The following is a 27,292-nucleotide window of genomic DNA, read 5'->3' on the forward strand; positions in this document are numbered from 1 at the left end:
CCGTCAACTCTGGAAATCGCCTCTGCACACCCTCCAGCGCCAGTATGTCCTTTCTCAGGTAAGGAGACCAAAACTGAACACAATACTCCAGGTGTGGCCTCACTAACATCTTATACAGTTGCAGTATAACCTCCCTAATCTTAAACTCCATCCCTCTAGCAATGAAGGGCAAAACTCCATTCATCTTCTTAATCACCTGTTGTACCTATAAACCAACGTTTTGCGATTCATGCACTAGGACAACCAGGTACTTCTGCACAGCAGCATGTTTTAATATTTTAATATAATAATCCCTTTTGCTGTTATTCCTACCAAAATGGATAACCTCACATTTGTCAACATTGAATACATCTGCCAGACCCTAGCCCATTCACTTAACCTATCCAAATCCCTCTGCAGACTTCCAGTATCCTCTGCACTTTTCGCTTTACCACTCATCTTAGTGTCATCTGCAAACTTGGACACATTGCCCTTGGTCCCCAACTCCAAATCATCTATATAAATTGTGAACAATTGTGGGCCCAACACTATCCCCGAGGGACTTACGATGGCGGCGATGTGCTGAGCGGATGCACATCAGGTGGCTCTCCTCCCAGTTGGACCCAACACAGTAAAATGATTTGAGTTTCTAGCCCTAAAAATACAAACGGCATCAACAACGCGAGAAGGAAAGAGGATGCCCGCAAACTGCAGATCGAGGGGACGATGAGAAGTCAGAAGCAGAAGCGGAGGAAAGGGGCAGGAGCAACAGACGGACAGACCGGCGGCCCCACGAGGCGAGGCGGAGGCCCAAGCGAACCAGGAGGGTGAAAGATCAGCGACTTGAACGGCGGAGCAGGAGCACACAGGGAGACAGATGGAGGAACGTTTTGAAAAAGTAACTGGCCGCTATGAAGGAAGCGATCCTGACAGAATTCCAGCTGGTGATGGAGGTGGAGGCCTAGGAGAAGACAATCCTAGACCTGGAGAAGGCATCAACGGACCAGAGCAACAGGATCGTGGCTCTGGAGGCCAAGGTGAGAGGTTGGTGGCGGCGCAGGGAACCCTGAAAGGGAAGGTTGAGGACCAGGAGAATAGGTCCAGGCGCAAAACGTCCGCAATGTGGGCCTGCCAGAGGAGATTGAGGGAAGGGACCCAACGGGCTACATTGCCCAAATGCTGGGCAATCTAGTGGGAGGGAAGGCTTTCCAAATCCCCCAGAGAAGGACAGGGCACACAGGTCACTCGGGCCTAAGCCAAAAACTGGGGAGCAGCAGAGAGTAATAATTGCAAAACTATACCGATTCCAGGACTGGGAAAAAATTCTGAGGTGGGCCTGACAGACCAAGTCATGCTCGTGGGAAGGGCACAGAATCAGAGTCTACCAGGACATTGGGGCAGACCTGGCAAAAAGATGACCGAATTCAACAGAGCGAAATCGGCGTTCAACAAAAAAAGGTGCGATTAGGCATGCTATTCCTGGCCAGACTCTGGCTGACATACCAAGGGAAGGAACATTACTTTGGCACCCTGGCAGAGGTCGACGAATTCGTAAAAATGAACAACCTGGAGGGAGAACATACGTGGCAGCAGTGAAAGCGGCAGGGACAGAGGAAGAAAGGAATGAGAGTGGAGGACGGACTGTAACATGGACTATGTTTTTGTGCGGGACTGTGCTGCCTGGTTTTCGTGTTCCATCTCTTTTCTCAGTTTGAAGATAGAAACAGGGAAAGGGGGGTGAGAATAGGGGAAGCAGGCAAGGCGGTGAGATAGAGGATGGAGACGGGTAGGTAAAACAGGGCCAGGGCTAGACCAGCACTGGGAGGGGAGCCACCGTACTAGCGAGGAGGGCTAACACGGGAAGACAGGCAGTAAGGGAGGCCGTGCCGCATCTCTCAGGGGAGAGGTCGCCTCTAGCCAAAAGGGGGGGGGGAAGAGAGACAGAGGGGATATGGGGAGGTGGAACGGAGACGAGGGGGGCGGTGGGGGATCGCGCAGAACAGAAAGGGAACAAAAAGACAGATAAGGCTAGGCAGCGAGACAGACAAAGGCCTCGGCAGGGATGGAGCAGGATGAGGGACCAAGATGGCACAGCAAGCAGCCACTTGGGAGGGCCCCTGGGCAAAAGGAGACCCGGGAGTGCAGGGGCGCACCCACATGGCGTACACATAGCTGGCAGCTATGTTGGGTGCCCCCTGGGCAAAGGGAAACCTCGGAACGCAGGGGCCCGACCTCATGATGAGAGCAGCGATTGCGGCCAATTTGGACAGCTCCCTAACAAAGGGAAACCCCGGAGTGCAGTGGAGCGCCCACCAGGTAAGTATGGGTGATCCTGCATGACCGGGGGTTCAGAAAACCCCCACCAGGACTGTTACATGGAACGTAAGGGGACTTAACGGCCCGGTGAAAAGATCCAGAGTCTTCGCCCACCTATGAAGTCTGAAGGTGGACATAGTTTACCTACAGGAGACACACTAGAGGGAGAAGGACCGACTGCTGGTAAGGAAGGGCTGGGAGGGACAGACGTACCATTCATGCTACGGGACGAGGTCGAGGGGAATAGTCATACTGATCAGCAAGAGGCTGAGTTACGGACCCAGGGGACGGTATGTCATGGTCACTTGTGTACTGGAAGGAGCATCGGTGGTGCCAGTGAATGTGTACTCTCCCAATTGAGAAAGACCACGGTGGAAATCCCCAACATCGACACACTCCGACTGATTCTGGGGGGGCGACTTTAACTGCGTACAGGACTCACTGACCGATCAATCAAACCCCAGAACAGGGTGGCTAGGGAGTTGGGAATATTCATGGAGCAGATGGGACCCGTGGAGGTTCCTACACCCAGGAAAAAAAAAAAAAGTTCTCATTCTTTTCACAGGTTCACAGGGTGTACACCTGCATCAACTTCTTTGCAGTGGGGAAATTGGTGTTTCCAGGAATCATAGGAGTGGAGTATTCCGCGATCGACATCTCTGACCATTCACTACATTACATGGATGCGAGGTTGGCGACGGGCCGTGCCCAACACCCCACATGGAGGCTGGACATGAACCTCCTGGCTGACAAGACCTTCTGCCAGAAAACATCACGGGCCATAGGCGATTACGTTAGTAATAACCAGAACGGGGAAGTCTCACCCTCCACATTTTGGGAGGGACTGAAGGCCGTGATTAGAGGAGAGATCATAGCCTACAAGGCGTGCAGGGATAGGGAAGAGAGCGGGGTCAGGCAGCAGCTGGTCAACTCCATTTTGGAAGTCAACAGAAAATACTCCGAGGCCCTGACCGTAGAGCTGCTGGTGGAGAGGAAAAAGTTGCAAATGGACTTTAACCTGCTATTCACCAGGAAAGCAGTGCACCAACTCCGCCATACATGGGGGACTTTCTATGAACATGGGGACAAGGCTGGTTGCCTACTGACTCCCCAGCTAAGAAAGAAGGCAGCCATGAGAAAAATAGCGCAGGCAAAGAATAATAGAGGCAGACTGGTAGCAAAACCAAAAGATGTCAATCAAGCATTCGAGACCTTGTACCGAGGGCTCTACAACTCAGCTCCCCGATGGGGATGGAACAGTCCCCCAACAGACTGGAACAATCAGTTGTAGGAAATGACCTAACGGGTTCCCCCAGCCATGCTAGACACCACCTTCAGGAAATGGAGATGGGACGGAGGCACACTGACAATTACGGACTTTTATGTAGTGCACAGACTGCCAACATGGCACAAACTGACAGAGGAGTGGTAACTGCCGACAGGACAGGAAATGAGACACCTGCAAATAAAGCACTTCCTCCACAAGAGACAGTAGGGTACCCTGGGGTGCCGGAGACTACACTATTAGAGGATCTGATGTACACAGCAAGAAGGGGGACTCTGTGGGAAAATGTATGGACAGCTTCTTGACAGAGCCCGAACACCACTGGACGAGACCAGACGAAAATGGGAGGACAAACTAGGGACCAAAGTGGGGTGGGGACTCTGGAGCGAAGCACTGAGCAGGGTCAACTCCACCTCCTCCTGCGCAAGGCTCAGCCTCATGCAGTTCAAAGTGATACACAGAGCACACCTGACCAGAACCCGAATGAGCAGGTTCTTCCCGGAAGTGGAGGATAAATGTGAACGGTGCCAGAGATGGCAGCCAACCACAACCACATGTTTGGGACAAACGCAGAACATGCTGGGTTCCGGACAGCCTTTTCCAATGGACAGCAATATCCAAGGTTGTGGGGATGAGGGTGAAGCCATGCCAGATAGTGGCAATCTTCTGGGCATCAGAGCAACCAAAGCTACACATGGGAAAGAGGGCCGAAGCCCTAGCTTTCGCTTCCCTAATCGCACACCGGAGAATCCTGCTTGGCTGGTGACAGTAGCACCACCCGCTGCTCCAGACTGACTTGCTGACCTTTCGGAATTTCTCCACGTGGACAAGGTTAAGTATGCCATCCGAGGGTCGGAGAAGGCTTCCTAAACGCATGGGGGCAGTTTGTCGACCTGCTCCAGAATCTGTTCGAGGCCAGCAACAACAAATAGATTGGGAAACGGGAAAGTTAGAAAGAAAAGGGAGAGGAAAATAAAGAAAAGGGGGGAACGCGCAACCCAGGGAAGGGGGCGGCAGAGAAAAGGCTGGAGCCACACAAAAGAGACCCGTCACAGGGGGGAAACCCACCAGGGGGACACAAGGGGTGGGGGGGTGGGCGGAGGGACCACACGCTGAGCCAGATGGCAACAGAATGTAAATGGGGGAACTTAAGGGAAGGAAAAGACAAAAGACAAACCTTTCTGTGTTGTGTAATGAATAAACACGGGCATCAATGTACATAACTGTTTATAAATTTTGAAAATGCCAATCAAGAGATTTTTAAAAAAGTTTTTCTTGAAGTTCAGTTCAGCCTTCTGTTTGGCTGTTTCAAAGTTTTAAAGTGAGTGATGCTTGTAGCTATCTTCAAAAGGCTTTAATTTATTCACTTCAGGTGGATTTGTTTATACAGCGATTTAATGGAATCTTAATATGATTACTTGTAAGAGCTACACTACTTTAGTAAGGCGTTTGACAAGGTCTGGTACAAAAGGTAAATGCATGTGGGATTTTGGGTGTGCTAGCTAGCTAGATAACGAACTGGCTTGGCAACAGGAGACAGAGAGTAACAGTGGAAGGGAGTTTTTCAGAATGGAGATCTGTAACTAATGGTGTTCCATGGGGATCAGTGCAACATAAAGGAATTCTCCCAACTCCCGCCTCAGATGAAAAACCAGCACCCCAGAGTAATCTTCACTCTTTGAAAGTAAATTTACCTCCACAGGTGAATACACAAACATTCCAGCTTTAGCAGAAAACAAGCTAGACATAGGAGTTTCATACCTCAAAATCATAGAAATATATGTCTTTTCCCTCTCTAATGCTTAACTCCCAAACATTGAAGGGTAATCTGCTTAGTGGGCAGCACGGTAGCATGGTGGTTAGCATAAATGCTTCACAGCTCCAGGGTCCCAGGTTCGATTCCCGGCTGGGTCACTGTCTGTGCGGAGTCTGCACATCCTCCCCGTGTGTGCGTGGGTTTCCTCCGGGTGCTCCGGTTTCCTCCCACAGTCCAAAGATGTGCGGGTTAGGTGGATTGGCCATGCTAAATTGCCCGTAGTGTCCTAAAAAGTAAGGTTAAGGGGGGGGGTTTGTTGGGTTACGGGTATAGGGTGGATACGTGGGTTTGAGTAGGGTGATCATTGCTAGGCACAACATCGAGGGCCGAAGGGCCTGTTCTGTGCTGTACTGTTCTATGTTCTAAAATAAGGTAGCATTGGAAGAGTTGGTATTGTAAATTCTTGGAAACAGAAATAAAACAAATTTAAAATGGTAGCCTTTGGCCAGTCACATGGTTCGAGGTTAAAGTCCCATTCCGGGTCTTGAATAAAAAAATAATGGGGCAGCACGGTGGCCCAGTGGTTAGCACTGCGGTCTCACGGTGCCGAGGTCCCAGGTTCGATCCCGGCTCTGGGTCACTGTCCGTGTGCAGTTTGCACATTCTCCCCTTGTCTGTGTGGGTTTCGTCCCCAAAATGCAAAAAGATGTGCAGGGTAGATGGATTGGCCATGCTAAAATTGCCCTTTAATTGGAAAAAAATGAATTGGGTATTCTAAATTTATAAAGAAAAATAATCAAGGCTGATGTTCCGGTACAGAACCAAGGGATTGTTGAACTGCTTTAGGTGATGTCTTTTGGATGAGATGTTCAAATTAGGCCCTATCTGCCTCCTGATTGAAAGTAATGAGGAGATGGTGGTGCAGTGGTAATATGTCTTTGGCCTATTATCCAGAGGCCCAGGCTAATAACCTGGGGACCAGAGTTCAAATTCCACCACCACTGATGGTGGAATCTAAATTCAACTAATAAATCTGGAATTGAAAGCTAAAGCTAACCTCAGTAATAGTGACTATGAAACTATCAGTTGTCGGAAAAATCTATTTGATTCATTAATGTTCCTAGGGAAAGAAGTCTGCTTACCCGATCTGACCTACCTGCAACTCCAGATGCACAGTAATGTGGCTGACTTTAAATTCCCACCGAAATGGCCCAGCAAAGCATCAGTTCAAGGGCAGTTAGGGATAGGCAACATCTCATGAAAGAACATAAACCCAATCCCCATGGTGCTACTTCGAAGTAGGGGAGTTATACCTAGTGTCCTGGCCAATATTTATCCCTGAATTGACATCATGAAACGATTATCTGGTCATTAGTACACTTTTGCAGGAGTTTGCATGCATTACACTTTAAAGCATTTCATTGGTTGTAAAGTGTTCGGAGATGTTTGTGGTCATGAAAAGTGCTACATAATGCAAATCTTTGTATGTTTTTCCAAATGTTTCAACTCGTGGAGAAAAGCTGGTGTAAAATTCTCTGCTACTTATGTGCAACAAACCCCAACTCTATTTGAAAGAACAAATTTTCAATTTCATTGTATTTAAAATATGAATGCACATCCAAATATATATAATTTAACATTCTACCATTTGTTTATTTGACCTTCACACTAAAGTATTGGATGGAAACCATTTGAGAGCCATGATCATTAAATTAGGCTTGAAACCATGTGAGCACTTACCTAGCACTTTAAAAAGTTTTAAAAACAATTGAACAAAATTTGACACTGAGCCAAATGAGGGCAGGTGATGTTAGGGCAGATAACCAAAAGCTTGGCCAAGGGGTAAAGTTTAAAGGAGCAGAGGTAGAGAGGTAGAAGGGCTAAGGGAGGAACTCTTGGGATTATAATCGGAATGGTTACAGCATAAAGGGAGACCACTCAGTCTGTTGTGTCAGGCTGGCTCTCTGAAGAGCAATTCATTTAGTGCCATTCCCCTGCCTTTTCCTCAGAGCCTCGATTAAGATTTTAATTTGATTTTTTAGTCAGGGTACTTCGTAAACTTATAACGCAATTGATTCTCATGTTGCAGATGCTCCTGGCAAGGCTGGAATTTCTTGTCCATACTTAGCAATTTTGGTAACCAAATGGTTTGCCAACACGCTGGATGACAATTAAGAGTCAACAATGTTGGTGCGGGACTGGAGTCATATATAGACCAGAGTGGGTAAGAATGGCAAGTTTCTTTCCCCAAAGGGCAGTGCACCAGTTGGATTTTCATCACACTTTGATGGTCACTTTTTATTGATGCTCGCTTTTTAATCTCTCGACGTTTTAAACACAATTCAAATTTTTGAGCTATTATGGCTGGATTTGAATACTTATTTTCTGAATTATTAGTTTAGCCCTCTGGATTATAAATCCAGTAACATAACCACTCACTATTTACTATTATACTCTCCTCTCTAAGAAAGAAGAACTTTGCAATTGACAGCCACAAACAAGAAAACAAGCTGCAGTGAATGCTTTCAAGAACTAAAATTCATTTAACCAACATAGTCAAGTGACAGACAAACTACTTGAATACCTTGAATTTTCTGAAATTGTGGGCTACCGATCAGTACTACAAGTGCAACAATTGCATTAGAGTGTCTAATTGTAGAAAAGTTACACCACAATAGCACCAGAAATGCATCTTTATTTAAAACTGTCTCAGTTAGTTTAAGCAAGTCACTGAACCATCACCTGTCATTCTATTTTTCGTTTAAATCAAGTTTTTCCTTGCTGCACTTACCAGATTATCCAACATTCTCATTAGGGCTTCAAATTCTTGCTCCCCAATCAGCCATTTTGGATGTAAACTATTTTCATCACCTCCTGAAGATTCAGGACAGCGAGATCTGGCTTTGTACTTCACAGGATCCAACAGAACCAAGTTGTCAGGCCCTCCAGCACTGGCCATTGTACGAACCTGGAAACATGACATTTTTAGATTTTAATAATAGAACTTCTGAAACTGTTCCTTTATTCTGACCTATGCCATCTCCTCTGGTTAAATGTCATACTGTCGCACTGCACTGGTAAGAGACATTCCCACCATCTAAAAGTGCTGGCATTGCCACCTAGGAATGCTGGCACTGCTGCCCGAGAACTCTGGCAGTGCCTTGCCAAGGTGCCAGGGGTGAGCTAGGGGGCCCACCCTGCCCTGTTCCCGACCACCCAGGGATCCCAAAGGACTGGTAGACCCCCAGGTGCTATTAGGCCTGGTCCACGTTTGTCCACGCTGGCGAGGCTGTTTATTCCCGGGCCTCGAGATGGGGCACAAGCATATTGAAATGAGCTGTATGGCTCATTTAAATAGGTTAATCTGGATCTCACCCAGCAAGGAAGAGATCCAGATCGCAACGTCCCGTGAGATCTGAATGAATCCCGCGAGACATCTCAAGCATTGAGAATCTTGTGAGAGGTCACTCGCGAGATTCATCAGCCTCGTCGCGCCAGCAGATCGGCTCGGCAACGATGCTAAATCGAGCCCATAGTGTCTAATTAATACAAAAAATTCATTACTTGACTGTTAGGTATCAATTTATTTCCTACCTGAATTTCACAGGCTACAACCAGGTTGTGAATATAATAGAAAGCTTCCTCAATCGTTTCGCCAACAGCAACTAGACCATGGTTCCTTAGAATGAGCACCTGCAGTAGAATGAAAGAGCAATTTAAACAAAATAACATTAATCATTAACATGATCTCATCGGGTAGTAAATAAAGACAATTTGAAATGGCAGGGCTTTTTGCCAACTTAATGGATCTCATGGCTTTGATATAAATCGAGCAGTACTTAAGAAGCTGATAATTTACGCTTCACCTGTCATCTGACTACCGTGACTACTAAAAATAAATGGCAATATTCTATACCCCTACTAACAGCATAATGATTTTCAAGGTTAAGTTGCAGTTGATGGTCCATGAAAAATCTTTAGGAGAGCATATCGTTCATACTTAGAAAAACAAAATCTTACATGCACACAATTTCTTGAATGACGATCCCTTTGGGATCACTGTTTATTAAAAGGGTGAAAGTCATAATAGAAGTGGGCAGCATGGTGGCACAGTTGCTGGCACTGCTGCCTTAACAGTACCAGGGAATGAATTGCCAGGTGGGAATGGGTTCCGGTATCTGCAAGTGAGTTACTTTGTGTGGAGGCAGGTTTTGACCTTCCAGCGTCTGCCTCCCCAGGGGCTATAGGATAAGGTGGTGTCGAGAATAGGATTAGGGGAGAGGAAGGTTTCAGAGATCTACAAGGAACTAATGGAGTGGGAGGGAGCCCTGTTAGGGGAAGTGAAGAGAAGTGGGAAGAAGAGTTGGGTAGGGAGTTGGAGGCTGGATTATGGGAGGATGCCCTGGGGCGAGTCAATGCATCCTCGTCATGTGCCAGGCTCAGCCTGATACATTCAAGGTGGTCGTGGCCCAGATGAGCAGGTTCTTTGAGGGGATGGAGGATAGGTGTGGGCACTGTGCGGGGGGTCCTGCGAACCATGCCCATACATTTTGAGCATGTCTGAGGCTGAGGGATTTCTGGCAGGGGTTTTCTGACATCATGTCAGAGGTATTAAAAGTGAGGGTGGTACCGAGTCCAGAGGTGTCCACCTTTGGTGCGTCGGAAGACCCAGGAGTCCAGGGGGTGACAAGAGGCCGATGTCCTGGCCTTTGCCTCCCTGGTGGCCTGGAGGCGGAATCTACTAGGATGGAGGGACTCAGAACCCTGAAGCCCGGGGATTAGAAAATCAAATTCACATTGAGGGGATTGCTGCAGGGGTTTGCCCGGAGGTGGCAGCTGTTCGCCGGAGTTGGGGAAGGTCATGTTTGTGTAAGCCATGTTGGCTGGGGGGGGGGCATATTGGTTATATTGTTTTGTTCTTGATGATACCTGATGGTTAAAATTACAAATGCCTCAATATTTTCCCAAAAATATAAAACCAGTGCCAGGGATCTCGGTTTCCGGCCTTGGGTGACTGCCTGTGTAGAGTTTGCTCATTCTCCCTGTGTATGCGTGGGTTTCCTCCGGGTACTCTCATTTCCTCCCACAGTCCAATGATCTGCAGCTAGTTATGGAGATGAGGATTGGGCCTAGGTAGACTGGCCTTTCGGAAGGTCCATGGAGGCTCAGTGTGTCGAAAGGCCTCCTTCTGCACTGCAGGGATTCTATGATGAAATCCAAATATGGAAATCCAAATGGCGCCCGAGTTCCAGTGGACCATAGGCTGCTTTCTCCTTTGAGTGGTGATTTAACCCGAGGATCACCACACCTCAGGCGAGAGACGAGGCTGAGAAGGCAAGTTAGATTCTCGCACATGGGGTGAAGGGGATCAAAGGATATGGTTTTGGGGGAGGGGGGGGGGCAGGGCAGGATTAGGCTATTCAGTTGATGACCAGCTATGATCATAATGAGTGGGAGAGCAGGCTCAAAGGGCTGAAGGGCCTCCTCCTGCTCCTATTTTCCATGTTTATTAATAACTTCAGCTGGTATGGAAATTGAACCCGCACTGTTGCCATCGTTCTGCATCATGAACCAGCTGACAAGTCAACTGAGCTAACCGGCTCCCTAAGAAAAGCAAATATAATTTAATTGATAATATATGTAACAGAATTAGAATAATGCAGGTATGAATTGTATAGGTTATAGGCCAGAAATGGCCTTAGATTATATCATTCAGCTGTGGGTCACACTGCATGGGCTGAATGGTTTCCTTTAGTTCTGAAACCAAAACCATTTGCAACGCATGTGTGATATTAAAGATCATTCTTCAAACAAGTGCTATAACAAGTGCACAAAAGAGCATGCATTGTGTTCTAAAATCAGGAACTGAAACAAGTGGGTTCAATGCTAGAAATCCATTTTTTCTCCAATCTACAAACCTTGAACGCAGGGATATTTGCACTAAAATGATTCAGTTGAAATTATTCCTGTTCAGAAAAGGTGGTAGTGATACACCTTAGTGAACACCTGCTACCCATGGGGTGAAGGTACACACACACACTGCTGTTAAGATGGAAAGTTCAGAATTTGATCCAGGAACAATGATGGAATGGTGATACATTTCCAAGTTAGGATGTTGTGCGATTTGGAGGGCGAGGAAAATTGCAGTTGCTGGTGTTGCCATATTCTTGCCGCCCGTCTCTTAGGCTGTAGAAGCTGCAGGTTTGGAAAATGCTGTTGAAGAAGCTTTGACGTGTTGCTGCAGTGAATATTGCAGATGATGCACACTGCTGCCACTGAGAGTTGGTGGGAGGGGGGAGTGAAAGCTTATGAAGCTGGACGTGGCGTCAATCAAGTTTCTGCTTTGACCTGGATGATGTTGTGCTTCTGGAGTGTTGTTGCACTCGTACAGGATAGTGGAGAGCAGAATACCCATCCACTGAAGTGATCTTGCAGCCATAGCATTTATTTGGCTGGTCCAGTTAAGTTTCTGATCAATAGAGACCCACAAACGTTGAAGTATAAATACACAGCTGTTAAAGGGAGGTGGTTAGACGCACTTGTTGGTCATTGTCAAGGTCTTGTCTGGTAATGTGTTATTTGCTTCTTGGCTGTAAAAACCAGAGATGTTTCCCAGGTCTGGCTGCATGCAGGCAGCAACTGCTTTATTATGGGAGTTGAGAATGGATTTGAACACTGTAACTGTGCATCATCATTTCTGACATTATGATGGAGGGAGCCATTGATGAAGCAGCTGAAGGTGGTTGGGCCTCCAACTCTGCCCTAAGAACCCCTGCAGCAACGTTCTGAGGAGCACTGCCTCCAACAAACAGTAGCTATTTTCCTTTGTGTTAGATATGTCTAGCCAATAGAGAATTGTGCCCTATTACAAACTACTTTTATTTAAAATGCACATCGACTATTAAGGGGAAAGTCCATATAGAGATAAACACCTTTCTATCCCCATCACCTCTCACTTTTTGGGAAGTCAGTAACAAGGCAATATTCATTGGCAATCCCTAGCTGCCCTGATCCATTTGGCACTGACATGAACCAGTAGAGACTTTCTTTAGCTGCTGGGTGAATTCCACTGTCCATGTGAGTGAGAGAGAATAAATCCTCTAAAATGCTGCTCAATTTTCTGTATCAAATGCATTCGTAAGATATCCTGATGGAGCAGAAATATCAAATACTAAATGTTATTACACTGTTCCAAATTGATAATATAAACACCGTTAACATTTCATGTCCAGCTCTCATTTAAATACCACATGAGGCTCTGGAACAGTGGGTTGCCAATCCCTGATCTGGAGTGTATAAATCCAGATGCTCCTGTAAGAAAAGCCAGATAGGACTGCATTTTATGACTCTGTATTTGGATTACAATTTTTTCTTGAAATTTTACATTATCTTGGGACACTTTATCAAGACCACCTTTAGAAAAACTGTTTTAAAATACAATTGGATGGTTTCAAAAACCCGCCAAATACATTTTCCACAAGAAACAAAGAGAATTAAACTGTTACTTCAATTGAAATTGAGCTGACCTTGTTCTTGGGACCCAGGTTTTTTTGAATTAGAATCTTTTCCCCTTCATCCACAATGATTCCATGGTAGTCATGGTAAGCTATCTCTCCAAGTGTTAGTGCTTCAGGGGAGATTGGCAGAAGGCCACACTTCATTGCAGACACCTGGTACAACAGAAGATAGTTGAAAATATTGCTTACCCATCAGATCAATATTTGAGCAAATCCAAATTGATTTAAGTCTTTAAAACCATCATTGTGCACATCATGGTTCCAGACTTTTAGAACACAATCTTGCATAAAATCCAAGCCTCACCATTATCTATCTGCCTATTAAAGTTAACAGAATCAGTCAGTAAAGCGTAGAATATATTTTAACATATAAAATCAAAATCTATTTGTCTCCATAAAGAATATATTTTTATCCTTTATGCCATTTAGTCCAATGAAACCATTTTTGGAAATAGAATTTAGCTAATAATAATTTTTTTAAATCACAGACTTGAAACATACTAAAAAATGAGATATTTGCCAACATTACAGGATATTACCCAATAATTGCTTTACAAAACAAACGACACTGGCAGCAGATAAATAATCATACTGCAGTGCCAATAAGCTATCACAGAATTTTCCATAGACTACCAAATGCGCCAAAAACCCTGTTTCAGCAGTGAAGATAAATTCCATCCATCTCCATTCAAAGGGTAGAGTTTCAGGTCATGACACCCCCTGATTGACATTTTTTGGGCTGCAGTGTTCCATACAGGTTTTAAATTGATAGATTTGAGCACACATGTACAGGGAAAAAAGGGTACTCATACATAGATTAGCATGCATGTGCAGCAGATAACTAAGAACGCAAATGGAATATTGGCCTTTAATGAAAGGGGCATGGAGAATAAATATAGGGAAGTCTTGTCACAACTGTAAAGGCATCGGTGAGACTACATATGGAGCACTGTGCACAGTTTTGGTCTTTATTTAATTAAAGGAGTGATATACTTCCATTGGAGAAGGTTCACTAGGTTGATTCCTGGGATGAAGGGGTTGACTTATGTGAGCAGGTTGTGCCTGTACTCATTGGAATTTCGAAGAATGTGCAGTGATTTTATTGAAACATGTAAGATTCTAGGGGGGCTTGATGCAGAAAGGATGTTTCCCCTACTGGGAGATTTTAGGACTAGGACAGTTTCAGAACAAGAGGAATCCCAGTTAAGACTGAAATGAGAAGGAAGTTATTCTCTCAGTAGGTCATTAATCGTCGGAATTCTCAGGCCCAAAGAGCAGTGGAGATTTTGTCATTGAAAACATTCATGAATTTGTCAAAGGGAAATCATGTTCAACCCTTGGAGTTCTTTGAGGAAGTACATGTACTGTAGATAAAGGGGAATCAGTGGATGTACTGTAATTAAATTTCTTGAAGGCCCAGGTTAAATTGTCACATCAAAGGTTATTGCAGAAAATAAAAGTTCAATTTATACAGGAGGTAATATATTGGCACAGATGGAAGATTGGCTGGCTAACTGGAAGCAGAGAGTACGCATAAATGGGTCTTTTCTGGCTTGGCAAGATATAAAGAACAGTTTACAATTTATAAATGACTTGAATGAAAGGATTGAAAGGATGGTTGCCAAATTTGCTGACAGATAGATAGGAAAGTAAGCTGTGAAGAGAACAGAAGGAGGCTACAAAAATATATAGATAGGTTAAATGAGTGGGCAAAGATATGCCAATGTGGGAAAACGTGAAATTGTCCATTTTGGCAGGAAAAATATAAAGGAAGCATATTAGCTATATGGTGATAATCACAGAGCACTGGGTGCATGAAATACAAAAGGCTAGTATGCAGGTACAGCAAGTAATTGGCAAATATGTCATCATTTATTGTGAGGGGAATTTAAATCAAAATGAAGTAAGTTATACTTACAGTTGTACAAGGCATTGCTGAAACCACATTTGGAGTACTGTGTACAGTATTAGTCACCTTATTTAAGGAAGGATGTAAATGTGTTGGAAGCAGTTCAGAGCGGGTTTATCAGATTGTTAGCTGGAATGGATGGGTTGTCTTATGAAGAAAAGTAGGGCAGGCTAGACTTGTACCTGCTGGCGTTCAGAAAAGAAAGAGGTGACTTGATTGAAACATAGAAGATCCTAAGGCTCTTGACAGGATCGATATGGAGAGGATGTTTCCTCTTGTGGGAGAATTTAGAACAAGGGGTCCCTGTTTAAAAATCAGGGGTCACCCATTTAATACAGAGATAAGGCAAAATATTATCACTCAAAGGGTTGAGTGTCTTTGGAACTCTCTTCCTGAAAAGATGGTGGAAGCAGAGTCTTTGATTATTTTTAAGGCAAAGATGGATAGATTCATAGTAAACAAGGGTGTGATTGGTTATTGGGGGTAGGCAGGATGAAGATTTGAGGTTACTATCTGGTCAGCCATTATCTTATCAAATGGCGGAACAGGCTCGAGAGGCCTTGAATATGAACTCTTGGTTCATATTCAAGGCTCTTTTGTTCTACAAGGGACTCGAGGGATATTGTTGGGTTGGGGAGGGCGGGCAGGAAAGTGGAGTTAAAGCAACAATCAGGTGGTCCGTGATCTTGTAAATGGTGTTGAAGGCACAAAAGCCAATTAGTCTACTCTTGCTCTTATTTGTTATGTTCCAAGATCACATCCAAGATACTACAACTATTTCTGTTGACACAAAGAAAGCTAAAAAGGAGATTTGAGAGATCATATGATGGGTTTCCAGAGCACCTGTACAGGAAAAGTAGATTATGTGAATGAGCATGTCTTTGACAAGGGATCATCAATTTAAAATGGGCACAGTAAGAAGTCTTCCAACACCAGGTTAAAGTCCGACAGGTTTATTTGGAATCACTAGCTTTCAGAGCAAGGAGGTACGCTCCAAAAGCTAGTGATTCCAAATAAACCTGTTGGACTTTGACCTGGAGTTGGAAGACTTCTTACTGTGCCTACCCCAGTCCAAAGCAGGCACCTCAAATTTAAAATGATCGCAGAATAACTATGGAGTTATAGAAGTGTGAAATATATTGACACGGAGTGATTGATGCACAGGTGATTGTCTTGTTTATGAAAAACTGGATAAATATTTCACGCAGAAGAAAAAACAAAAAGTATGAGAGAAGACAGTGGGATGAGTTTTCAATTATTCTGGGAAAGCTTGCACGGAGTGAGCTGAATTGACTACCTTCTGTGCAAAAAGCTCTTATGGTTCAATTTTTCTGCTGCTAAAGCAAAGTAGCTCCCGAAAGATCTGCTGTGAGGTAATGTGGACATTTCTGATTCTCCCACCGTGTACCCAAACAGGGGCAGGAATGTGGCGACCAGGGGATTTTCCCAGTAACTTCATTGCAGTGTTAATGTAAGCCTACTTGCTACAATAAAGATGATTATATTATTATTATAGTGACCCTGAACATTACAAATAATTGCTGTTAAATAAAAATAGGCATCATCTTGGAATATTGGACTATGCTATATGTTTTCATATGGAATTTTGCATAAGCCAGGTATGGCAAACACAAATGGTTTCCTGGAAAAGTATATGTGCATTTATGCTAGAATGTATGCAAAGCAAGTATAAATATCTTACCTGAAATGCAAGTAGCTCTTAATTTTGGGGGAATGAGGGTTGTCATTTCTGACAGATCATAATTTTTATTCTGACTGCAACAGAATAAGTCAGCACATTCTGCACCGTTCTCACTTGTAAACTAGCATGTGTGGCATAGCATAGTAGCACAGATCTAGATCAAAAATCAAGATGCCTACGTGATTTCAGTCATGTAATGGACTATGATGCCAAGAGTAGCATGTGATAGAAAATATTACATGGAACCGTTTAGGAAGCAACATTACTTTTCGGAGAATAAGAACCCTGTCTCAATTCAAACAGTCTGAAAAATGTAGGAAAAAATTAACCTACTGCAGCTCCAGCTGGTGTGTGAATGTGTACGATGCATCGGATGTCTGGTCGAGTTGCATAGATGGCAGAGTGCAAGGTAAAGCCAGCCTGGTTTATTCCCAAGTTGGTGCAGCCACGATCAATAATATCACCTTGAAGATTAACTTTAACCTGTAAAGCACAGAACAATTAGCATCGCTTGTTTCTATTCCTTATGTTCCAAGATCGAATCCAAGATACTGGGACTATTTCCATTGACACAAAAAAGTCAAGAGGAGATATAAGACAGATCAAAGGTGGAGAACTAAGTTAGAATCATCATGTCATATTTGTTTAAAAAAAAACCCTCCGATTTGTCACTTCCAGAGATAGTGGCAGTTGTACACCTTGGGCAAATTCTGCAAAGGCAGCTTTAAAGAAAGATAAAGCTACTAGAAATATATTTTTTAAAACTATTCATTCATGGAATGTGGGCACTGCTGATTAGGCCAGCATTTATTGCCGATCCCTAATTGCTTCTGAGACAATGTTGTTGTGCTGTCTTCCTGAACCGCTGTAGACCACGTGTTGTCGGAACACCCACAGTGCCGTTAGGAAGGAAGTTCCAGGATTTTGACCTGGTGAAAAAGGCGATATAGTTCCAAGTCTGAATGGTTTGTGACTTGGGAGGGGAGCCTGCAGGTGGTGGTGTTCTCATGTATCTGCTGCCTTCATCCTTGTAGGTGGTAGAGGTCATATTATGACCCCAGACCAGAGCCCAACAGTAGCTAGGATACTGGACCGAAACCCCAATATTTTTGTTTAATTGTATGACTGTGCGGAAAGAATGATTCGCCCCAGGAGAGATTGCAAGAAGTAATAGGGCTTTGGTATTTTCGAAACAAAAACTTTATTATGACTATAATATTACCCAGAGTCAGGCAGATCAGAATTCAACTTCTCCCACCAAAGCTTCTCCAAAAAACTGCCACTCTAAAAGTTTTCAAAATGTCTCTCTAAAAGGTTTTATGTCACTCTGCATCCCTTGGCTCCATCCAGCAATGATCTCATCTCCCAAAGCTGAAAAAAGTATCTCTGAAGCTGCAAAGCACATTAGCCCTCCAGGAATTTTCCCAGTCAAACCACAGTCCCAGACTGAAAAACACATTCCTTTGTTTTCACAGAACTTCATTGCAGTGTTAATGTAAGTGTACTTGTGACACTAATAAAGATCGTCAATTTCATCTTCTGGCTGCTAAAAGCACCCTGCCCATGCAAAACAGAATTCTTTAAAAAAACATGACCACTGCAGTCAAACACTCTTACATTGTCCAATACTTAGAATCCAATATTCCTAAAGTCTTCCAGTCGTCAGTCACAGGTTGCTGTCACTGTAGAGCATCTTGTAGATAGTATACACTGTATGTCAATGGTGAATAGGGTGTCAATCAAGTAGCCTGCTCTGTCTTGGATGGTGTTGAGCTTCTTGAGTGCTGTTGCAACTGCACTCTTCAGGCAAGTGGAGTGTTCCATTACACTTCTGACTTGTACCTTGTCGATAGTGGACAGACTTTGCAACGTAAGGAGGCGAGTTACTCACCGCAGAACTCCCAGCCCCTGAACTGCACTTGTAGCCAGTGTTTATATGGCTGGTCCAGTTTAGTTCTGGTCAATGGTGACCCCCAGGATGTTGATAGTGGGGGTTCAGCAATGGTAATGCCATTGAATGTTAAGAAGAGATGGTTAGATTCTCCCTCATTGGAGATGGTTATTGCCTTCCACTTGTGTGATGTGAATGCTATTTGTCACTTGTCAGCCTAAGCCTGAACATTAGGGGAGGCGATGTTATAGTGGTATTGTCACTGGACTAGTAAACATGTGACCCAGAGTAATGCTCTGGGAACCCAGGTTCATATCCTGCCACTACAGATGGTGAAACTCAGATTCAATAAAAATCTGGAATTTAAAAAGTCTAATGGTGACCATGAAACTATTGTTGATTATCGTAAAAACCCATCTAGTTCACTATTGTACTTTAGGGAAGGAAATCTGCTGAAGATGGTTGGGCCTAGGACCCCAAGTAAATAGCATTTTAAATTTAAATGTGTTCCTTCTTACTCACCAGACTCGATGCAGTGACCTCACTGTAAAGAAGGCCAAAAGGTACAATGAGGAAATGTTCTTGCTCAGAGCTGACTCTGACCTACAGGAAAAAAAAAAATCAATAACTTGCATTCATTTATAACTATATGACCATTATGTAATCAGTAAAATCTTTAAAATACTTTTAGAGCTGCAAATCTTCTTTGCATAGAAGCAGAAATTAAAAGACTACCTACAAGAATTATTTTTCCTCAACAAGCAGAAATGTTAAGTTCTGGGGTTCCTGCCTTAAAATAAGATTTTGGTTTTAAAAGCCAATTAAATGATTGACATCAAGCCTGTACAAATTCAGACAATTTATAATTACAACCTGGAGATGCGATAACGTTTAAGAGATATGTGGTGAACGTAATTGCTTATTGGGAATCATTAGGCAAAATGCTGATAGCAGATTTTTTTCTGCTTTGAGCAAATTACTAAACATAGAAACTAGAAGCAGGAGAAAGCCATTCTGCCCTTCGAGCCTGCTCCACAATTCATTCTGATCATGGCTGATCATCAAGTTCAATACCCTGATCCCACCTTTTCCCCCCATATCCCTTGATCCCTTCAGCCCCAAGAGCTATATCGAATTCCTTTTTGAAATTACACAATGTTTTAGCCTCTGCTACTTTCTGTGGTAGTGAATTCCATAGATTCACCACTCTCAGTGAAGACGTTGTTGAAAGCTTTCTGAAAGTCTAAATAAACCCCAGCCACCAGTTCTCCTTGGTCAACTCTACTAGTTACATCTTCAAAGAATTTTAGTAGACATGTCAAGCATGATTTTCCTTTTGTAAATCCATACTGACTTTGTCTGATTACACCACTGTTTTCCAAATGCTGTGCTATGAAATCCTTGATAATGGACTCCAGAAACTTCTCTTCGACCAATGTTAGGCTCACTGGTCTATAGTTCCCCGTTTTCTCTCCAATTCCCTTTTTGAATAGCGGGGTTACATTCGCTACCCTCTGATCTGTAGGAACCATTTCAGAGTCCAAAGAATTTTGGAAAATGACCAATGGATCTACTATTTCCAGGGCCACTTCCTTAAGTACTCTGGGATGCAGATTATCAGGCCCTGGAGATTGGTCTGCCTTCAATCGAATTAAGTTCCCCCAAAACATTTATTTACTAATACTAATTTTTATGCCTATATTAGGAGCAAGAGGGTAGCAAGAGAAAGAACACCCCCACTTAAGGACAATGGAGGGAAGTTATGCATGGAACCACAGAAAGTGGGTGAAATCTTTAATGAGTATTTTGTATCGGTCTTCACCAGGGAGGACATGACAGATGTTGAGGTCAGGGATAGGTGTGTGAACTCTCTTGAGAACGTCAATATATGAAAAGAGGAAGTGCTGATTGTCCTGAATTGCATTAAGGTAGACAAGTCCCCGGGGTCATATGGGATCTATCCCAAGTTACTGCAGGAGGCAAGGGGAGAAATAGCTGGGGCATTAACAGATATCTTCACATCCTCTTTGACCATAGGCGAGGTTCCAGAAGACTGGAGAATAGCCAGTGTTATTCCCTTGTTTAAGAAAGGAAGCAGGGCCAATCCAGCAAATTATAGGCCGATGAGCCTGACATCAGTGGTAGAAAAGCTTTTGGAAAAGATACTGAGGGACAGGATGTCTGCACATTTGGAGGAAAATGGACTAGTTAGTGACAGGCAGCATAATTTTGTATAAGACCATAAGACATAGGAGTGGAAGTAAGGCCATTCGGCCCATCGAGTCCACTCCGCCATTCAATCACGGCTGATAGGCATTTCAACTCCACCTACCAGCATTCTCCCCGTAGCCCTTAATTCCTCGCGACATCAAGAATTTATCTATCTCTGCCTTGAAGCCATTTAGCGAACCGGCCTCCACTGCACTCCGCGGCAATGAATTCCACAGGCCCACCACTCTCTGGCTGAAGAAATGTCTCCGCATTTCTGTTCTGAATTTACCCCCTCTAATTCTAAGGCTGTGCCCACGGGTCCTCGTCTCCTCGCCTAACGGAAACAGTTTCTTTGCGTCCACCCTTTCTAAGCCATGTATTATCTTGTAAGTTTCTATTAGATCTCCCCTTAACCTTCTAAACTCCAATGAATACAATCCCAGGATCCTCAGCCGTTCATCATATGTTAGACCCGCCATTCCAGGGATCATCCGTGTGAATCTCCGCTGGACACGCTCCAGTGCCAGTATGTCCTTCCTGAGATGTGGGGCCCCAAAACTGGACACAGTACTCCAAATGGGGCCTAACCAGAGCCGTATAAAGGCTCAGTAGCACATCGCTGCTTTTATATTCCAACCCTCTTGAGATAAATGACAACATTGCATTCGCTTTCTTAATCACAGATTCAACCTGCATGTTTACCTTTAGGGAATCCTCGACTAGCACTCCCAGATCCCTTTGTACTTTGGCATTATGAATTTTCTCACCGTTTAGAAAGTAGTCTATGCTTGGATTCTTTTTTCCAAAGTGCAAGACCTCACATTTTCTCACGTTGAATTGCATCAGCCATTTCCTGCACCACTCTCCCAAACTGTCTAGATCCTTCTGCAGCCTCCCCACTTCCTCAGCACTACCTGCCTGACCACCTAACTTTGTATCATCGGCAAACTTCGCTAGAATGCCCCCAGTCCCTTCATCCAGATCATTAATATAAATGGTGAACAGCTGCGGCCCCAACACTGAACCCTGTGGGACACCGCTGGTCACCGGCTGCCATTCCAAAAAAGAGCCTTTTATCCCAACTCTCTGCCTTCTGTCAGACAGCCAATCCTCAACCCATGCCAGTAGCTCACCTCGAACACCATGGGCCCTCACCTTACTCAGCAGCCTCCTGTGTGGCACCTTATCAAAGGCCTTTTGGAAATCCAGATAGACCACATCCACTGGGTTTCCCTGGTCTAACCTACTTGTCACCTCCTCAAAGAATTCTAACAGGTTCGTCAGGCACGACCTCCCCGTACTAAATCCATGTTGACTTGTTCTAATCCGACCCTGCTCTTCCAAGAATTTAGAAATCTCATCCTTAACGATCGATTCTAGAATTTTACCAACAACTGAGGTTAGGCTAATTGGCCTATAATTTTCCATCTTTTGTCTTGATCCTTTCTTGAACAAGGGGGTTACAACAGCGATCTTCCAATCGTTCGGGACTTTCCCTGACTCCAGTGATTTTTGAAAGATCTCAACCAACGCTTCCGCTATTTCTTCAGCCACCTCCCTCAGAACTCGTAGCCCATCGGGGCCAGGAGATTTGTCAATTTTAAGACCTTTTAGCTTTTTTTGCACCATCTCTTTTGTAATGGCAACCATACTCAACTCAGCCCCCTGACCCTCTATAATTTTTGGGATATTACTCATGTCTTCCACTGTGAAGACAGACGCAAAGTACTTATTAAGTTCTCCAGCCATTTCCTCGTCTCCCATCACTAGCCTTCCGGAATCAGTTTGAATTGGCCCAATGTCTACTTTGGCCTGTCGTTTGTTTCTTATGTATTGAAAGAAACTTTTACTATCATTTCTTATATTACTGGCTAGCCTGCCTTCATATTTGATCCTCTCCTTCCTTATTTGTCTCTTTGTTAACCTCTGTTTGTTTTTGTAGCCTTCCCAATCTTCTGATTTCCCAGTGCTTTTGGCCACTTTATAGGATCTCTCTTTTTCTTTGATACATTTCCTGACCTCCTTTGTCAGCCATGGCTGTCTAATCCCTCCCCGGATAATCTTTCTTTTCTTGGGGATGAACCTCTGTACAGTGTCCTCAATTATGCATACAAACTCCTGCCATTTTTGCTCTGCTGTCTTCCCCACTAGGGTCTGCTTCCAGTCGATTTTTGCCAGTTCCTCTCTCATGCCCTCGTAATTACCTTTATTTAACTGTAACACCATTACATCCGATTTTGCCTTCTCTCTTTCAAACTGCAGACTGAACTCAACCATATTATGATCACTGCTTCCTAAGTGTTCCCTTACTTTAAGATCTTTTATAAAGTCTGGTTCATTACATAGCACTAGGTCCAGAATAGCCTGCTCCCTTGTGGGCTCCATGACAAGCTGTTCCAAAAAGCCATCTTGTAAGCATTCCATGAATTCCTTTTCTTTGGATCCACTGGCTACGTTATTTACCCAATCCACCTGCATATTGAAGTCCCCCATGATCACCGTGACCTTGCCTTTCTGACATGCCTTTTCTATTTCCCGGTACATGTTGCGCCCCTGGTCCTGACCACTGTTAGGAGGTCTGTACATAACTCCCATTATGGTTTTTTTGCCTTTGTGGTTTCTCAATTCTACCCACACAGACTCCACATCATCCGACCCTATGTCGTTTAGTGCCATAGATTTAATTTTGTTCTTAACTAACAAGGCAACCCCACCCCCTTGGCCCACCTCCCTGTCTTTTCGATAGGTTGTATATCCTTGGATGTTTAACTGCCAGTCCTGAACCCCCTGCAGCCATGTCTCTGTGATGCCTACCACATCATAATCATTCACGATGATCTGTGCCATTAGTTCGTCTACTTTGTTACAAATGCTACGAGCATTCAGGTAAAGTGCCTTAATGCTAACTTTCTTATCATTACAGATATTGGAAGTCCTAAGATGTCCAAAGTTATTATTCCTTTTTGTTGAATTCCTAGTCTGCCTCAAGCTTAAATCCACCTGCCTACATGTTATCCTCCTGCGTATCTTGCCATTTAACTCCATGCTCCCTGTCGCTTTCACTTTCCCTTCCCCCCAACTCAGAAGTTTAAAGTCCTACTGACCACCTTATGCGGAACGTCATGTCTCACCAACTTGATTGAGTTATTTAAAGAGGTGACAAAGAAAATTGATGATGGAAGGACTGTGCAGATAGTTTATATGGATTTTAGTAAGGCGTTTGACAAGGTCCCACATGGCAGACTGGTACACAAACTAAAATGACATAGGATTTGGAGTGGGCTGGCTAGATGGATACAGAACTGGCTTGGTTATAAAAGACAAAGTAACGGTAGGTGTTTTTCTGAATCGACAGCTGTAACTAGTGCTGTTCCACAGGGATCAGTGCTGGGACTTCGGTTGTTTGTAGCATATATAAATGATCTGGAGGAAAATGTGGGTGGTGTAAATAGTAAATTTGCGGATGACACAAAGATTGGCAAAGTAGCCCAAAATGCTGAGGATTGTCAGAGGGTACAACAGGATACAGATAGATTGGATACTTGGGCACAGAAATGGCAGATGGAGATTAATCTGGCCAAATGTGAGGTGATGCATTTTGGAGGATCAAATCTAGGTATGAATTATACTGTAAATGGCAGAATCCTTAGGAACATTCACATTCAGAGGGATCTGGGTTTGCAGGTCCACAGTTCCCTAAAAGTGGCAACACAGGTGATCCAAGGTGATTAAGAAGGTGTATGGCATGCTTGCATTCATCAGTCGGGGCACTGAGTACAAGAGTTGGGAAATCATGTTGCAGCTATCTTGGTTAGGCCGCATTTGGAGTATTGAGCACAGTTCTGGTCACCACATCATCAGAAGGACATGGAACCTTTGGAGAGAGTGCAAAGAAGGTCCACCAGGATGTTGGCTGGTCTCGAGGGTGTTGGCTATGATGAGATTGAATAAACTAGGATTGTTTTCACCGGAAAGGCGCAGGCTGAAGGGGACCTGCTAGAGGTCTACAAACCTATGAGAGGCATAGACAGGGTGGAGAGTCAAGAGGCTTTTTCCAAGGGTGGAAGTGTCAATTACAAGGGGGCATAGGTTCAAGGTGAGAGGGGGAACGTTTAAGGGAGATGTGCGGGTTAAGTTTTTCTACACAGAGAGTGTGGTGGGTGCCTGGAACACGCTGCCAGAGGATGTGGTGGAAACAGGCATATTACCAACATTGGCATCTGGATGGGTCCATAAGGAGGAAATAGCGGGATACGGACCAAGTTAAGGGCAGAAGGTTTATTTAAAGTTAGGGCTTATGATCAGCACAGGCTTGGAGGGCCGAATGGCCTGTTCCTGTGCTGTACTTTTCTTTGTTCATTCTTTGTTCTAATTTCCTTCAGCTCCTCACTAAAACTTGTGCTTCTCAGAACGTCCAGTACATTATTCATGTCTTCCTTTGTGGAGACCGAAGCAAAGAACAAATTTATTTCCTCAGCCATTTCTTTGTTCCCGGTTATGAATTACCCCATTTCTGACTGTAAGGGGCCTACAATAGTTTTTAATCAATCTTTTTCTCTTTACATACCTATAGAAACTTTTAGTCATTTTTTTTTTTTAAATAATTTTTATTAAGATTTTCACAAAATATAAACAAAACAATATTAACAAAACAGCCATGGTAAAAACCCAAGAACACCCACCCAACTACAAAAGCAACTGCAAACAAAGAAGAAAAAAGCAAACCACAAAAGGGAAAGAGATAACACCCGCCACATCCCACATGTACACAGTTCTCCCTCCCACCGAACCTCCCCCCCACAAACAGGTCCCTCAACCTCCTAACCCCTACCCTGTGCCAGCCCAGAAATCCGCCATCAACACTCCCCGAGACAAACCGATGGTTCCCCCGTATCGGGGCCTCCATCGAGCCCCCCACTTCTCCCCTATGCCGTCTCCACTGCCCCCAAATTTTGAGGGTAGCCGCCACCACCGGGCTCGTGGTATACCTCGTTGGAGGGAGCGGCAACGGCGCCGTTACCAGCGTCTCCAGGCTCGTGCCCACACAGGACGCCACCTCCATCCTCTTCCATGCTGCCCCTTCCCCGTCCATTACCCACTTACACACCATCGCTGCGTTGGCAGCCTAGTACCCAGAGGCTGGGCAACGCTAGCCCCCCCTACCCCTGCCCCGTTCCAAGAACACTCTTCTCACCCTCGGAGTCCCATGCACCCATACAAATCCCGTAATACTCCTGTTGACCCTCCTAAAAAAGGCCTTTGGGATAAGGATGGGGAGGCACTGGAACAGGAACAAAAACCTCGGGAGCACCGTCATCTTAACGGACTGCACCCTCCCAGCCAGTGATAGCGGTAACTCCCACCTTTTGAACTCCTCCTCCATCTGCTCCACCAACCTTGTGAGGTTGAGCTTGTGCAGGGCCCCCCAGCTCCCAGCCACCTGGACTCCTCGGTACCTGAAGCTCTTCCCTGCCTGCTTCAGTGGGAGCCTACCAATCCCCTCCTCCTGATCCCCCGGGTGCACCACGAACAACTCGCTCTTGCCCAGGATCAGCTTGTACCCAGAGAAGCCCCCAAATTCACTAAGAATCCTCATCACCTCCGGCATCCCCCCCACCGGGTCCGCCACATACAGCAACAGGTCATCCGCATAAAGCGACACTTGATGCTCCTCCCCACCCCGCACCAGGCCCCTCCAGTTCCCTGACTCCCTCAACGCCATGGCCAGGGGCTCAATTGCCAACGCAAAGAGCAAGGGGGACAGGGGACACCCCTGTCTCGTCCCCCGGTACAGCTGAAAGTACTCCGACCTCCTCCTATTAGTGCTACACTCTCCATCGGGGCCTCATAGAGCAACCTCACCCAACGGACAAACCCCTCCCCAAACCCAAACCTCTCCAACACCTCCCACAGATACCCCCACTCAACCCTATCAAAGGCCTTCTCCGCATCTAATGCCACCACTATCTCCACCTCCCCTTCCACAGCCGGCACCATAATAACGTCGAGGAGCCTCCATACGTTTGTATTCAACTGCCTTCCCTTCACAAACCCAGTCTGGTCCTCATGAATGACCCTCGGCACACAATCCTCTATTCTTGTGGCTAAGATCTTTGCCAGCAGCTTGGCGTCTACATTTAGCAGCGAGATCGGCCTATATGACCCACACTGCAGAGGGTCCATGTCCCACTTCAGGATCAAGGAAATCAGCGCCCGTGATATAGTTGGGGGCAAGCCCCCCCCCTTGCCTCGTTAAAGGTCCGGACCAACAGGGGGCCCTACAGGTCCGCATACTTTTTATAAAATTCGTCCGGAAACCCATCCGGCCCCGGCGCCTTCCCCGACTGCATGCTCCCTATCCCTTTAACCAGCTCCTCCAGCTCAATCGGCGCCCCCAGTCCCTCCACCTGCCCCTCCTCCACCCTCGGAAATCGCAGCTTGACCAAGAAGCGCCCCATTCCACCCCCCCTCCACCGGGGGTTCAGACCGGTACAGTTCCCCATAGAAGTCCCTGAAGACCCCATTAACATCTAGCCCCCTCAGCACCGCCTTCCCAACTCTATCCGTCACTCCCCCAATCTCCCTGGCCGCGTCCCGCTTTCGGAGCTGGTGTGCCAGCATCCTGCTCGCCTTTCTGGTAGTCAATAGATCGAACCTGGCCTGAAGGCTACGCCTCTCCCCTGTTACAGTCATTTTTAATGTTACCCACTACTTTACTTTCAAATT

General features: G+C 45.1%; 1 protein-coding gene across 7 annotated transcripts in view; it reads right to left on the bottom strand.

Moving 5' to 3' along the window:
- Positions 1–27,292, bottom strand: part of add1 (adducin 1 (alpha)) — a 211,472-nt gene that overhangs the window by 79,133 nt on the left and 105,047 nt on the right. For all 7 annotated transcript variants that reach the window (XM_038805871.1, XM_038805874.1, XM_038805875.1 and 4 more), the window contains exons 5-9: positions 18,878–18,958; positions 16,798–16,947; positions 12,863–13,006; positions 8,931–9,029; positions 8,128–8,304 (exon numbers count right to left, since the gene is read on the bottom strand). In XM_038805871.1, the coding sequence (XP_038661799.1) occupies positions 8,128–8,304; positions 8,931–9,029; positions 12,863–13,006; positions 16,798–16,947; positions 18,878–18,958 (651 nt within the window). The remainder of the gene's footprint in view (positions 1–8,127; positions 8,305–8,930; positions 9,030–12,862; positions 13,007–16,797; positions 16,948–18,877; positions 18,959–27,292) is intronic.

Source organism: Scyliorhinus canicula, chromosome 8 (assembly GCF_902713615.1).
Source record: "Scyliorhinus canicula chromosome 8, sScyCan1.1, whole genome shotgun sequence".
Lineage (NCBI taxonomy): Eukaryota > Metazoa > Chordata > Chondrichthyes > Carcharhiniformes > Scyliorhinidae > Scyliorhinus > Scyliorhinus canicula.